The 13,443-nt window shown below is 40.2% G+C and overlaps 1 protein-coding gene across 1 annotated transcript in view; it reads right to left on the bottom strand.

Moving 5' to 3' along the window:
* LOC126260144 (eukaryotic translation initiation factor 2-alpha kinase) overlaps positions 1-13,443 on the bottom strand; it is a 220,521-nt gene that overhangs the window by 43,875 nt on the left and 163,203 nt on the right. Inside the window, exon 14 of the mRNA XM_049957398.1 lies at positions 5,436-5,621. Coding sequence (XP_049813355.1) covers positions 5,436-5,621 — 186 coding nt within the window. The remainder of the gene's footprint in view (positions 1-5,435; positions 5,622-13,443) is intronic.

Raw genomic sequence — 13,443 nt, forward strand, 5'->3', positions numbered from 1 at the left:
CTTTAAAATAAATAACACCGACAATTAACAAAGCACATGGGCAGTAGTCAGTCAATAAGGAAGAATGCTCCAAAATTTTGATGAAAAATTGAATATCATGTAAATGAGTTTCTGAAACAGGTGAGTTTAACAACTACTATTAAACTCCTAGTTTTGGAAACAAACCAACCTCTAGCTGAAGATATTTCCACTCATTATTTTATGGTATAATTTTTTGAGGTAAACTTTCGTTTAGGAAAGAAGTGTTTATTGTCAGAAATATTTTCCAGCCACTAGGTGGGTCTGTTTTGCACACAACCCTCGCCATTTTCCTCTCTCCTCCCATCACAACTTTGCCACCACCCTGAATCAGTCCTATTTTCTCCGAATAATCTCCTTTGCTCCTTTCAGATAACCCTCTCTTGGTCCTTTGCCTTGGTGCCTCTATTCAGGCATCTTCCCTGCAACTCTAATACATTTCATTCTCTTTAAAAGTTTAGGCAACTCAAGCCCTTGCTGATGCTATCTGCTTCTGGTTTCCAGGCAGTTTCTTACACCTGACTTTGTGAATACTGGTCTGGTAAAGATGTTCTGCCTCAGTTACAAGAATCACAAATATTTAAATAAGGAAAAAAAAGTTCTCACAGGAAGACGTTGGTAACACTAGAAGCAAACAGATGGGGTACACTATTTCCGTCTCAGAGGTGGGGACGTTCAGTGGTGACAGAAAGGGACATCCAGCCACACTAAACCACTAACATTCCCAAATCCAGATTAACATAACTACCCTGTGAAGATACAGGATAAAAGCCAGGGAAAAGAGAAGATTAGCATAGGCCATTAACTAATGATTATCCTCTCCAACTTTATTCTTCAGGGGCTCCCATACCTTGCTGCAGCACACATTGTCATACACTATCTCAAGATACAGGAAAATCAACAGATCTTGTCCACTCTCATGTTTCCCATGTAACTGCCTTACTGCAAATATGACATCTATCACTGACCTGCCAAGGCTGAAGCCATGCTGCTATTCCTTCAGTTTTCCTTAACTTTGCCCCTTATTCTCTTCCCTAGAATGTATCAAATATTTCTGCACAGTTGCACCCTTCTATAGTTCTTAAACTCATTCTCAATCCCTTTCTTTAAGACTGGGACAATTACTCCTTTCTTCGAGTCTTCTGGAGCTGTCTTCTCCCTCCAAACTACCCTCAGCACATTGTATTATCATTACTGCGTTGTTGCTCCAGCTGCTCTTACCATTTCAGCTGACACCACCTACCCTCCTCCTTTTACTGTCCATGGCTGATTCTACATTCGTACATCTAATACCTATTACATTTTCTTTTTCTCGGATGTCATCCATCTCTTTACTGACCTTCCTTCTTGGCTATCCATACTGGATTTAAAAGGGCTTCAAAGTGTTCTTTCCACACTGCTCTCAGTTTTTTCTTACTCCTTCCTTATTTTCCATTTACATTTCGTGCAGTGAAGTTTCCAGTAACACATTTCCTCTTTGTCTTCCTTATCCCAAATAGCAATTACCTGTTGCTTTTTCTGCCTTCCTTCATCACTTATGTCCATCAATTTCCCTTCTCCTCTGCTAATATCTTTTTGGCTTGCTTCTTCTTGCTATTGTATTCATGCCTTACATCTTGTTTCTTTTGCTGAAACCATGCCCTAACTGCTGTCCACCCCCCTTTTTATCCTGTACTGCTGCTTTCACTCTCTCATTCCACCTACATTTTTGCTTCAATCTTTTAATGTTGCCACCCACAGGTATATTGAAGGCTGATGTTTAAAGAGTTACAAATTCTTTGAGAGAGTGCTGAAAAGTAATGCCTCCAAATTTCTTATGTGAAAACTCTTATTAAGCGGCTCCGGAAAGGCTCAAAATCATGAAAAGTTCAATTTTTACTTTTTTGCATTTTCTGAATCTGCAGAGTATTACCTTTTAATAGATATATAATTTATTCAATTCCGAAGACTACAACTATTTTTAAATTTTTTTTGAAATGTGTTCTACATGGGCGTGACCCACTGTGGCGCTGTTAAACTGCTGTCAAATGGTGTTATTATCAACGTCCGTGTTCATCAGGTACATTTTAGTGATGTGAGATAAAGTATGTGTTGTGGCTAACCTGTGATGGTTCAATATATATCGCTGGTGTGATTGTCGATTGTTTCATGTTTATTTACTCTGTCGTTATCTCGAAAATATTCGTAATTAATTCTGTTTCTTGAGTCTCTGTTTTGTTGAAGTATAATAATGAGTAAAAGTAAAGTTATTAGAAATCCTCTGAAGGCTTTTAAGAAAAGGAGAAATGTTGGAAAGCCAAAGGTATGTGTTATTACTGTAAACAATAAAGACGATAACCAAGTGAGTGAACCTAACCTCTCAAGTACACCTGCCCATAGCAGTCAAAGTGGGAAAGAAAATACTTCACAGAAGAAGCTTGGTTCAATGAGTGAAAACTATGAATGTTTTATGGGCGAATCGGATGTGAATGAAATATTTGATATGTCGGTTCTCAAAGGAATTTTTTCAAACTGTGTAAGATGTATTCATTGTAGTGAAGTTGGTCTGGAACTCTCCATAATAAAGCACGTAGGACTTGCTAGTGAAATACAACTGAAATGTGATAAGTGTTCATACATGACCACCTTTTGGAACAGTGTTGCAGTAACCGCAACTGAAGAAAATGGTAGCAAAATCTACGAACACAACATTAGATTTGTTTATTCCTTGCGTTCAGTTGGTAAGGGTGCTACTGCAGGTGCAATTTTCTGTGGCATCATGAATCTTCCAAATCCCCCAACCAAGTTTACGACCTATAATAAATTAATAGGGTCTAAAGTAGAAGATGTCTGTATAGAATCTATGAAGAACGCTGTGGAAGAGACAGTAATGGAAAATAATGGTAACAGAGATTTGACTGCAGCGTTCGATGGTACCTGGCATAAACGGGGACACACATCTCTTCATGGTGTAGTATCTGCCACCAGTATGTATACAGGGAAAGTTTTAGATGTAGCAGTAATATCAAAGTATTGTAGATGTCCACAAAAATATAAAGGTACACATGAAAATAATTGCAAAGCTAACTATAGTGGCAGTAGTGGAGGAATGGAAGTGGCTGGTGTTGCCAGTATATTCCAGCGTTCTGAGGCGTGTGATAAAGTGCGATATGTTAATTACCTTGGTGACGGTGATTCTAAAAGTTTCAAACATGTTCAAGGACTGAAGCCCTATGGTAATGATGTTGTAGTGCAGAAATTTGAGTGTATTGGACACATACAGAAGCGAATGGGAACAAGACTTCGGCGACTGAAAGCTTCGTACAAAAAACAAAAACTCAGTGTTGGTAAAGGGTTGGATGGGAAGGGAAGGTTAACTGACAGTGTAATTGACAAAATACAGAACTATTATGGAATGGCTATTAGGCAAAATACACAAAGTGTCGACGAAATGAAGAAGGCTGTTTGGGCTCTTTTTTTTCATACTTCTTCAACCGATGAAAATCCCCAACATAGCTTGTGTCCCAAAGAAGAAGACAGTTGGTGTAAATATAACAAAGGATTGCTAACTGGTGAAGTGTACACTCATAAGCATAGTCTGCCTCATGCAATAATGGAGGCGATAAAACCTATTTTCAGAGACTTAGCAGCACCTGAACTGTTGAAAAAGTGTATTCACAGAAAAACTCAAAACCCCAATGAAAGTGTAAATAGTGTTATATGGTCGAGAATCCCCAAGACTGTATTTGTTGGAATAGAAACACTTCACTTTGGTGTGTATGATGCTGTTGCGACTTTCAATGATGGCAACATTGTAAGGTGCAAGGTATTTAGAAATATGGGAATGAAGATAGGTTCTAACATCGTACGAGCGATGCTTGCTTTAGACAAGGAACGCCTTCAGGCTGCAGACAGGGCTGTAAAGAGTCTAGAAATACAAGCAAGAGTAAACAGGAGGAGGAACAAGAGGAAGCTGGAGGAGGAGTTTGCAGAGGATGAAGATAATCCATCCTATGGACCTGGAATGCACTAAAAAGTTAATCCAATCTTTGTCGCTCGATTCCCAAAACTTTTATTTTCTCATACTAATTACATGTTTTCTAAGGATCTTCCAAACATATTTGTTTCAAACTTTCAGTAAATGTTACACAGTACCTTCTGCATAATTTAACACAGCCTTTTTCCAAAAAACTGTATATTTTTGAATCTATAAATAAAAAATTGCAAAAAAATGTTCTGAATTTTCATTACAATTGAAAAAAAAATCATCTTTAATAACTGAACTAAAATTTTGTAAAATCCCTGTGTTAAGTTGTAGCCCATATTCCAATAACTAATCTGTAAAAAGTTCAACTTCCTACCTCAAATACTTTGTGAGGAAAGATGTAATTTATAAGCGTTATTTTAACATTGCAAGTATAGGGCGTTCCGGAGCCCCTTAAAGCTTTTTAAATAAAATGAACATTACAAACATTCTACACCTTTATTCTTCATGTCTACACATTTGCAGCCCTCTGCCACTAGAGGGCTCCGAATTGTAGCCTATAACGTGGTGGTGTGTAACGTACCTATGTCTGTGCGTGACAAACGGTGTGCTGTAATCGAGTTCTGAATTCGAAAAGTTCATCTACATATGGAGCACCCTCTCCTTCAGCATGTCAATTCCAGAGACCACAGGAGTGCTGTGACATCTGCAACAATCTGATGCCTTGGGTTCACTGTCATCGATCATTCTACATAAAGTCCTGACTTTGCCCTATCTGATTTTCATCCATTTCCAAAATTTAAAGGACGCCTTCGAAGCCTTCATTGCTATAGCAATGAATTGGTGCATGCAGAAATGGGGTTGTGGCTCCCTCAACAAAGCCAAACAGCCTACAGTGACAGTTATCAACAAACTGCTCTCTCATGGCACAAATGTGTTTGTTGCAAGAGTGACTATGTTGAGGAATAACCATGTAGAATAAAGACGTATAATGTTAATAACATTCATTCTATTTATAAAGCTTTAAGGGTTTTCACATAAAAAACTCAGAGGCATCACTTATCAGCACACCCTCATAACTGGACCATCACAATACATACATTCACAAATGAAATTTGTTATAAATAATCCATCAAAATTTGAGAGGCGTTACAACATATGAAGAAAATATGACCTTCACCCCCGTCAGCCTTGTTTGGTTCAGATTCTGAAAAAAAATATTTCAGGTGAGATCTAGGAGCACGTTTACAGCATCTAATTCAGAATATGTTGTTACTGACAGTAAATTAATGAATTGTGCTCTGCAGTTTCATAGTTTATCTATCTGTTTTACATAGCACTTTGTTTGAAATACTGAAATAAGGTGATGTTCAGAAACAGCAGAAAGTATTTTCCTGCATCCAAAGCTAATCAGATCAGATTACTTTACAAAAGCTAATTTTAACTGCCTTACCTGCTCTGGGCTCATATATGTCTCTGTTCCGACTTGTGCAGTGTGCTTCTCATGCATTCTTTCATATGATTGTTGAATGGTGTCATGGAACGTTTTTTTCTCCGTAACATTCTCTACCATTGCAGTAACAAGACCAAAGTCTCCAACCTTAATTTGGCCGTTCAATGAAAAGAATATGTTGGAAGGCTAAAAACATGGTAAGATCCCAAATTACTAAATCAGATATATGTTCTCACACATACTAGAAATATAACAAATAAAATAAACTAAAATACAAAGTATGTTGAAAAATTCACATTGTTCATTAACAGATAGTTCTGGTAAAATGGTGCAGAAATTCTGAAACTACAGAAAATTTAAATATGTGTGAAAGTTATCATGCTAGAGTTTCTGTTCCCTTGATGTTAGGTGTGAATAAGTCAATGTATCAAGTTACAGCATTGGTCTTCTAGTGATTAATGTTAGGCAAGACATTGTTTTGTAAACCCCTTTTTTGTGAGTATTGAATGGTCTAGGCTTGGTTTTGTGTGCCTTCTGTTTGAGGTAATCATTGGGGTATGGTATGGGCAGCCGATGTTATGATATCAGAGTAAGGGCAGAGAGACCTCATCGCCAACTGCAGCTCCAAGGAGTACTTCAAACGAGATTCCGTGAACCCAAAATGAACAATGCTGAAGAAGACAATATCAAGCTTGGATGTATTTTTTAGGCAGTCTCTTCTCTGAAGTCTCTGGATAGACCTCTTATGATAGCATCTAATGAGACACTGCACATTGTGTAATTGACTCTGAGAATAAAGTAATCTGTCAGCAAGAACAACAGTCTACTAATTTAAGTTGATTGGATAAACAGCTGTTTTATATGGTGTGCTATGGTTCAGGAACTGTACAGGAGTACTACACAATTAGCATGGTCACAGTACGATGCAGGAGCACTAACACAAAATCATGTGGCACCCCGGCACTGGTTAGTAGCAACTTCAGCAAACAATATTATATGCCATGCTACTCATTTGTTTTCGGCATCAGAGGCGCAAGAGCCTAACAAAGTACTGAACAAAAAATTATCAAAATGCAATGGGTAAATAGTTTGGTGGTTTTCAAATATAATAGAACATAAGGCTGGGGGAAACTCCAGATCTGGACACTATTCCTCATAGTAATACCAATGATATAAACAGACACTACTTTACATGCAAGTTCTATTTTGTTGTCTAAACCATAAAATAAACGTAACGTGTGAGACGACAAGAATTTAATGATACATTTTAGAAAAAAATTATAGCTTGACAGAAAGTGATCAAATCCCATATCTAGCAACTCAAAGCCATGATTTGCTGGTTTCCTTAAATCACTATGCCCTCGGTAAGACCACAGCTTGAGTGTTTCACACATACTTTTCAACTGGGCTAGTGCCCTATCTATCTATATTTACGTAACTGAAAATCACCTTTCCTTCTCAGCAGGAACTTACATCATACAAAAAACTGTACCTGATCTAGTGGTAGTTTTAACTATGTAATTTTGGACTATATTAGTTTCAAAACAAGAATAACAATTTACAAAAAATATGGTACAAAACGAGCAAACCACACTCTAAAGCAAAAAGTTACAAAAATAAAATTGCGACTTTTCAGTCTTTGACAATGGGTCTGTTGCAAATACACTTTTCGGGTTTGCCACCAGACTGTATTGTGTAAATCACACAATATTTCATCGCTGCAACTGATTGACATCTTCAGGTGCTGATAGTTGTTGCTCAACTGAAGATGTCAAGTAGTTGCAGCGATGAAATATTGTACGATTTACAAGATATGATACAGCTGCAAACCAGAGAAGTGTATTTGCAAGAATTAAATTCATGTTCTGGTGTACTGTCAATGAAGAGAACGACTTTGAACAGAACAAACATGTAACAACCTTTAACTGAATAACATTTTTCTGAGAACCCATGCACAAACTTTATGCCATCCAACTGATGCCATGTGCCTTGCAGGATAAAGAATCTCTTACCATTTTCTCTCTTAAGTATGTCGATACTCAGCTCAGTTGCAGTGCAAAAACACATAATTTAACTGAAACTATTTAAATCTAAATTACTTAACATTCTAACAGTAATTCTTTATTAAACAAAACTGTGTGTTATGTGAATTATCTAGTCTCAGCAAAATCCCATGTTCTATAAATTGTCAGAAATCCATCACAAACTGATCTAATGGTTAACAACTGCAACAGTATGAAAGAATTTAATTAATAGAGCTATCTGGAACCATTCTCTAACTCGCACCACAAATTACATTTTGTCTCTTTACGCCTTTGTACTGTCAGGTAACAACTTGTTGCCCAGTTAGGTTGCAGTACTGGAACAATGTAAACTTCTCCTCTCTCTCTTTCTTTATTTCTGTGTGTGTGTGTTTTCTATTAGTTAGCTCTAAGGAAGGACATTATTGAACAGATTAGCAATGATTTCAATCTTGTTCGTTTGTGTGTGTCTCTTCATTTGCTTGATGCCTCATCATTGCCTTTATTCCTCCTATTACTAACAAAAGCAGATTATGCAGTTATTGAGTAAATGTAGTATTTATGGAGCACAGATTTTCCTGCATAACATTTACAGAGCTTTGAAAATGAAATTGTTTGATCAGCAATAGAACCAAGATGAAGAAAATGGTGTTTCAACTTACACACGCTATTAAGTAGACCAAAATTGCTCCTCAAAATCAAATAGAACTTCAAAATCAGACAGAGCTGTGAAAACATGCCTCAAAAATCATTTCATGACTCACTGATGGTCTTAGCTCAACTATGGGCTTTCTGTTTCCTCATAAAGTGAGTGTTCCAGAAATGCAGCCACATGTATGCTACTTAAGAGACAGGAAAAATTTGTGAAAACGTTAATGTAAAAAACGAAAAAAAAATTTGTGGGTTTTAGGAACATAACACAAAATCAGTGACTTTTACAAGGCATCACAAAATCTGTAATTTTGTCATGCAAAAATGTTATAAATCAGTGGACGGCAGTTTATCCAATATTCATAACTGATAGTTATTGAATGTTAGAACTGAGTTCTGATTTCTAATCCACTCAAGACAGGTTTGTATACAATTTTGAGATGTAACAGTATTAAGAAAAGGATAGTTGCTACTCACCTTATAGCGGAGCTGCTGAGTCACAGATACGCGCAACAAAATGACTGTCACAAAATAAGCTTTTGGCCAGTAAGGCCATTGTCAAAGTGATGTCACACACACACACACACACACACACACACACACACACACACACACACACACACACACACACCTCTCACATAAAGTGACAACAGATTCTGGCAGCTGAAGCGACACTACAACCAGCAGCAGCAGCAGCAGCAGCAGCAGCAGCAGCAGCAGCAGTGCATGATGGGAAAGACAACTGGGGGATAAGGAGGGGGCTGGGATGCGAGGGGGGAGGGATTGCAGGGTAGGCATGGGGGACAGTGGTGGTGGTTGTTGGGATGTTTAAGGGAGGACTAAACAGCTAAGGTCATCAGTCCCCCATTCCAAAAACAGGCGAGACATAAATGCACGAAGCAGGTAAAATCCCAAGGGGGAGGAGACTCCCCCCAGGCCCGAAAAGAACACAAATGCGGTAACGAACACTACAGACACGAAGAGTACAGATGAACACCAGACAAAAAGAAACAGAAGAAAAGAAGATGGCCGGAGACTGGTTGACTGACCACGACAACAAAAAAGGGAAAGAGTCAACCAACCGACTACACACTAAAATCTGCAACCAAATATGAGAGACTCGAGGACAAGAGACACACAAAGGGAAAGGAGCAGGACCTCCCTAAATCGAACCATAAAAAGGACTACCACGGATAAAATTTAAAACGTCATCAGCCATGGAGGCATTGTCGCTTAAAACCAAAGGCAAAGTGCCTGGGAGATGAAAAGACTGCCGGAGGGTGTGCAATCGGGGACACTCCAATAAAATGTGGGCAACCGTCAGCCGGGACCCACACCGACACAGGTGGGGATCCTCCTGACGCAAAAGATGGCCGTGCGTCAGGTATGTATGGCCATGCGGAGCCGACACAGGATAACAGAGACCCTGCGAGAAGCCCGCAGGGAGGAGCACCACACATCGGTCGTCTCCTTAACAGCCCGCAGTTTATTCGGGGATGTCATGCCACGCCACTCAGCAGTCCACATCCCAAGCACCTTACGGCGCAACACCAGCTGCTGATCGCGAGCCGTGAGGCCGATTTCCAAAGCTGGGGCGTCGATCGCCCCTTTGGCCAGCCTGTCGACACGTTCGTTCCCCGGGATGCCAACGTGACCGGGCGTCCAAATAAAGACCACCGAACGACCAGAGCGGGTAATGGCGGAAACAGACTCCTGAACAGAGGACACCAGAGGAGAAGAGGTATAGCAGTGGTCGATGGCCTGGAGGCTGCTCAGGGAGTCACTGCAGATGACGATGGATGTACCTGAGCAGGAACGCATATGCTCAAGAGCGCGCAATATGGCCACCAGCTCTGCAGTAAAAATACTGCAGCCAGCCGGCAAGGAGCGCTGTTCAATATGGGCAGCGTGAGCAAAAGCATGGGCAGTGCGACCATCAACCAGGGAACCATCAGTGTAGACAGTCTCACAGCCCGAAAATGGGGCGAGGAGCGCAAGAAAACGGCGACGGAGGGCCACAGGCGGAACCGAGTCCATGGGTCCCTGTGCCAAGTCCAGACGGACGGACGCTCGGGGCAAACACCAGGGAGGCGTACGTGCACGGACCCGAAAGGGAGGCAGTAGAGGGAATGACCCCAGTTCGGACAGCAGGGACTGGACGCGGACAGCTATGGAAAGCCCAGACCTAGGTCGCCGTTCGGGCAGCTGGAGGACCACGGCAGGGAAAAGCAGGCGATGATTGGGATGGCCAGGCGAGCAATGCACGTGGACAGCATAGTCGGCGAGCAGTCGATGGCGGCGAATCCGCAGCGGGGGAACCCCGGCCTCCACCAGTAGACTATCCACGGGTCTCGTACGGAAAGCGCCAGTTGCAAGCCGAACCCCACAGTGGTGTATGGGGTCTAACAACTTCAACACTGAGGGTGATGCAGACCCATAGGCCAGGCTCCCATAATCAAGCCGGGACTGCACAAGGGCGCTGTACAATCGCAGCAGCGTGGGGGACAGTGAAGTGCTTGTGTAGGGACAAGGTGGAGAGAGGGTAGGGCAGCTGGTGCAGTCTGGAGCTTAGACATAGGGCGGGAGAGACTTGGGGGGAGGGAGTAGGGCAGCGGAAAAGAAGAGAAGTAAAAAGACTGGGTTCATTGGTGGAACAGAGGATTGTTCAGTGATGGAATTGGAACAGGGAAGAGACTAGATGGGTGAGGACAATGATTAATGAATGTTGAGGCTAGGAGGGTTATGGGAATGTAGGATATATTGCAGGGAGAATTTCCACCTGTACAATTCGGAAAAGCTGGTGTTGGTGCGCCCTACCCTCTCCACCTTTTCCCTGCATGCTCCCCAGCAGCATTTCACCATCCCCTAGCCCTCCCCTGCTATCCCTCCCCATCCCAGTCCCAGCTTCCTCCTTACCTCCATCCAACTGCCTCTCCCATTATGCACTGCTGCTGCTGCTCATAGTGTGGCTTCAGCTGCCAGAGAGATGTGGTCGTGTGTGTGTGTGTGTGTGTGTGTGTGTGTGTGTGTGTGTGTGTGTGTGGTGACAAAGGCCTTGTTGGCCGAAAGCTTATTTTGTGACAGTCTTTTTGTTGTTCCTATCTGCAACTCAGCATCTCCTTTATATGGTGATCAGCAACTATCCTTTTCATAATATTGTTAATTCCATCCTGGATTTTCCATTGACCTTGGAATGTATGTTCATTTTCAGTGTAGCGAACTATGATGTGATGACAAAAACAGGACTGAAAATTGTAAAAAAAAGTCACTGAATTTCACAAAATATAACATAAAATTTGGCAAAAAACACAAAATTTGCCAGGAACAGCAAATCTGGCACAGAAATGACATTGAACTTGGCAAAAGATGACACAAATAAGGCACAAAAAAACAGCACGGAATTTGCCAAAAAAAAGTGGATCGGAATTTGCAAAAAAAAAAAAAGGGGGGGGGATCGGAATTTACCAACAAAAAAAGTGAATCGGAATTTACCAACAAAAAAAGTGAATCGGAATTTACCAACAAAAAAAGTGAATCGGAATTTACCAACAAAAAAAGTGAATCGGAATTTACCAACAAAAAAAGTGAATCGGAATTTACCAACAAAAAAAGTGAATCGGAATTTACCAACAAAAAAAGTGAATCGGAATTTACCAACAAAAAAAAAGTGAATCGGAATTTACCAACAAAAAAAAAAGTGACTCGGAATGCACCATACCAAAAAAAAAAGTTACTCGGAATGCACCATACCAAAAAAAAAAGGGGACTCGGAATGCACCATACCAAAAAAAAAAGTGACTCGGAATGCACCATACAAAAAAAAAGTGACTCGGAATGCACCATACAAAAAAAAGTGACTCGGAATGCACCATACCAAAAAAAAGTGACTCGGAATGCACCATACCAAAAAAAAAAGTGACTCGGAATGCACCATACCAAAAAAAAAAGTGACTCGGAATGCACCATACCAAAAAAAAAAAAGTGACTCGGAATGCACCATACCAAAAAAAAAAGTGACTCGGAATGCACCATACCAAAAAAAAAAGTGACTTGGAATGCACCATACCAAAAAAAGTGGCTCTGAATGCACCATACCAAAAAAAAAGTGGCTCTGAATGCACCATACCAAAAACAAGTGGCTCTGAATGCACCATACCAAAAAAAGTGGCTCTGAATGCACCATATCAAAAAAAGTGGCTCTGTATTTACCATACCAAAAAGAGTGACTCTGTATTTACCATACCAAAAAGAGTGACTCTGTATTTACCATACCAAAAAGAGTGACTCTGAATTTACCATACCAAAAAGAGTGACTCTGAATTTACCATACCAAAAAGAGTGACTCTGAATTTACCATACCAAAAAGAGTGACTCTGAATTTACCATACCAAAAAGAGTGACTCTGAATTTACCATACCAAAAAGAGTGACTCGGAATTTACCATACCAAAAAGAGTGACTCTGAATTTACCATACCAAAAAGAGTGACTCGGAATTTACCATACCAAAAAGAGTGACTCGGAATTTACCATACCAAAAAGAGTGACTCGGAATTTACCAAAAAAGTGACTCGGAATTTACCAAAAAAAGTGACTCGGAATTTACCAAAAAAAGTGACACGGAATTCACCAAAAAAAGTGACGCGGAATTTACCAAAAAAAAGTGACACGGAATTTACCAAAAAAAAGTGACACGGAACTTATAAAAAAAAAAGTGACACGGAATTTATAAAAAAAAAGTGACACGGAATTTATAAAAAAAAAGTGACACGGAATTTATAAAAAAAAGTGACACGGAATTTATAAAAAAAAAGTGACTCGGAATTTATAAAAAAAAAGTGACTCGGAATTTATAAAAAAAAAGTGACTCGGAATTTACCAAAAAGTAGCAAAAAGGTGGCATGGAATTTAGAAAAAAAGTGGCATGGAATTTAGCAAAAAAGTAGCACAGAATTTGGCTAAAGAAAGTAACACTGAATTTGACCAAAAGTAACACCGAATATGGCCATAAAATGAAACGAACTCTTCCTGTCCCTAATGGTACTGCAATGAGGCACTGATCCTCAAAGATGTATCTGCCTCTTATGGCCTAGCAAATCTTCCAATTAAATACTGTTTCTCTATACGCTTGATTAGTGTAAATAACATCCTTCCTGAAGTGCATGGTAAAGGAAGATGGGAATGTACAGCTCAAAGAGGATTCAGTCAACTAGAACGATATTTGTGCGGATAAATCCTGCCGTATGCTCTCAAAAGAGAATGCTCCCTAGCTTTGTAAGAGAGCAACAGGATGCCTAGTATCATCTCAAATGGCGGTACTGCAGTGCTCCGGAATTCA

This window comes from Schistocerca nitens, chromosome 5 (genome assembly GCF_023898315.1).
Source record: "Schistocerca nitens isolate TAMUIC-IGC-003100 chromosome 5, iqSchNite1.1, whole genome shotgun sequence".
Lineage (NCBI taxonomy): Eukaryota > Metazoa > Arthropoda > Insecta > Orthoptera > Acrididae > Schistocerca > Schistocerca nitens.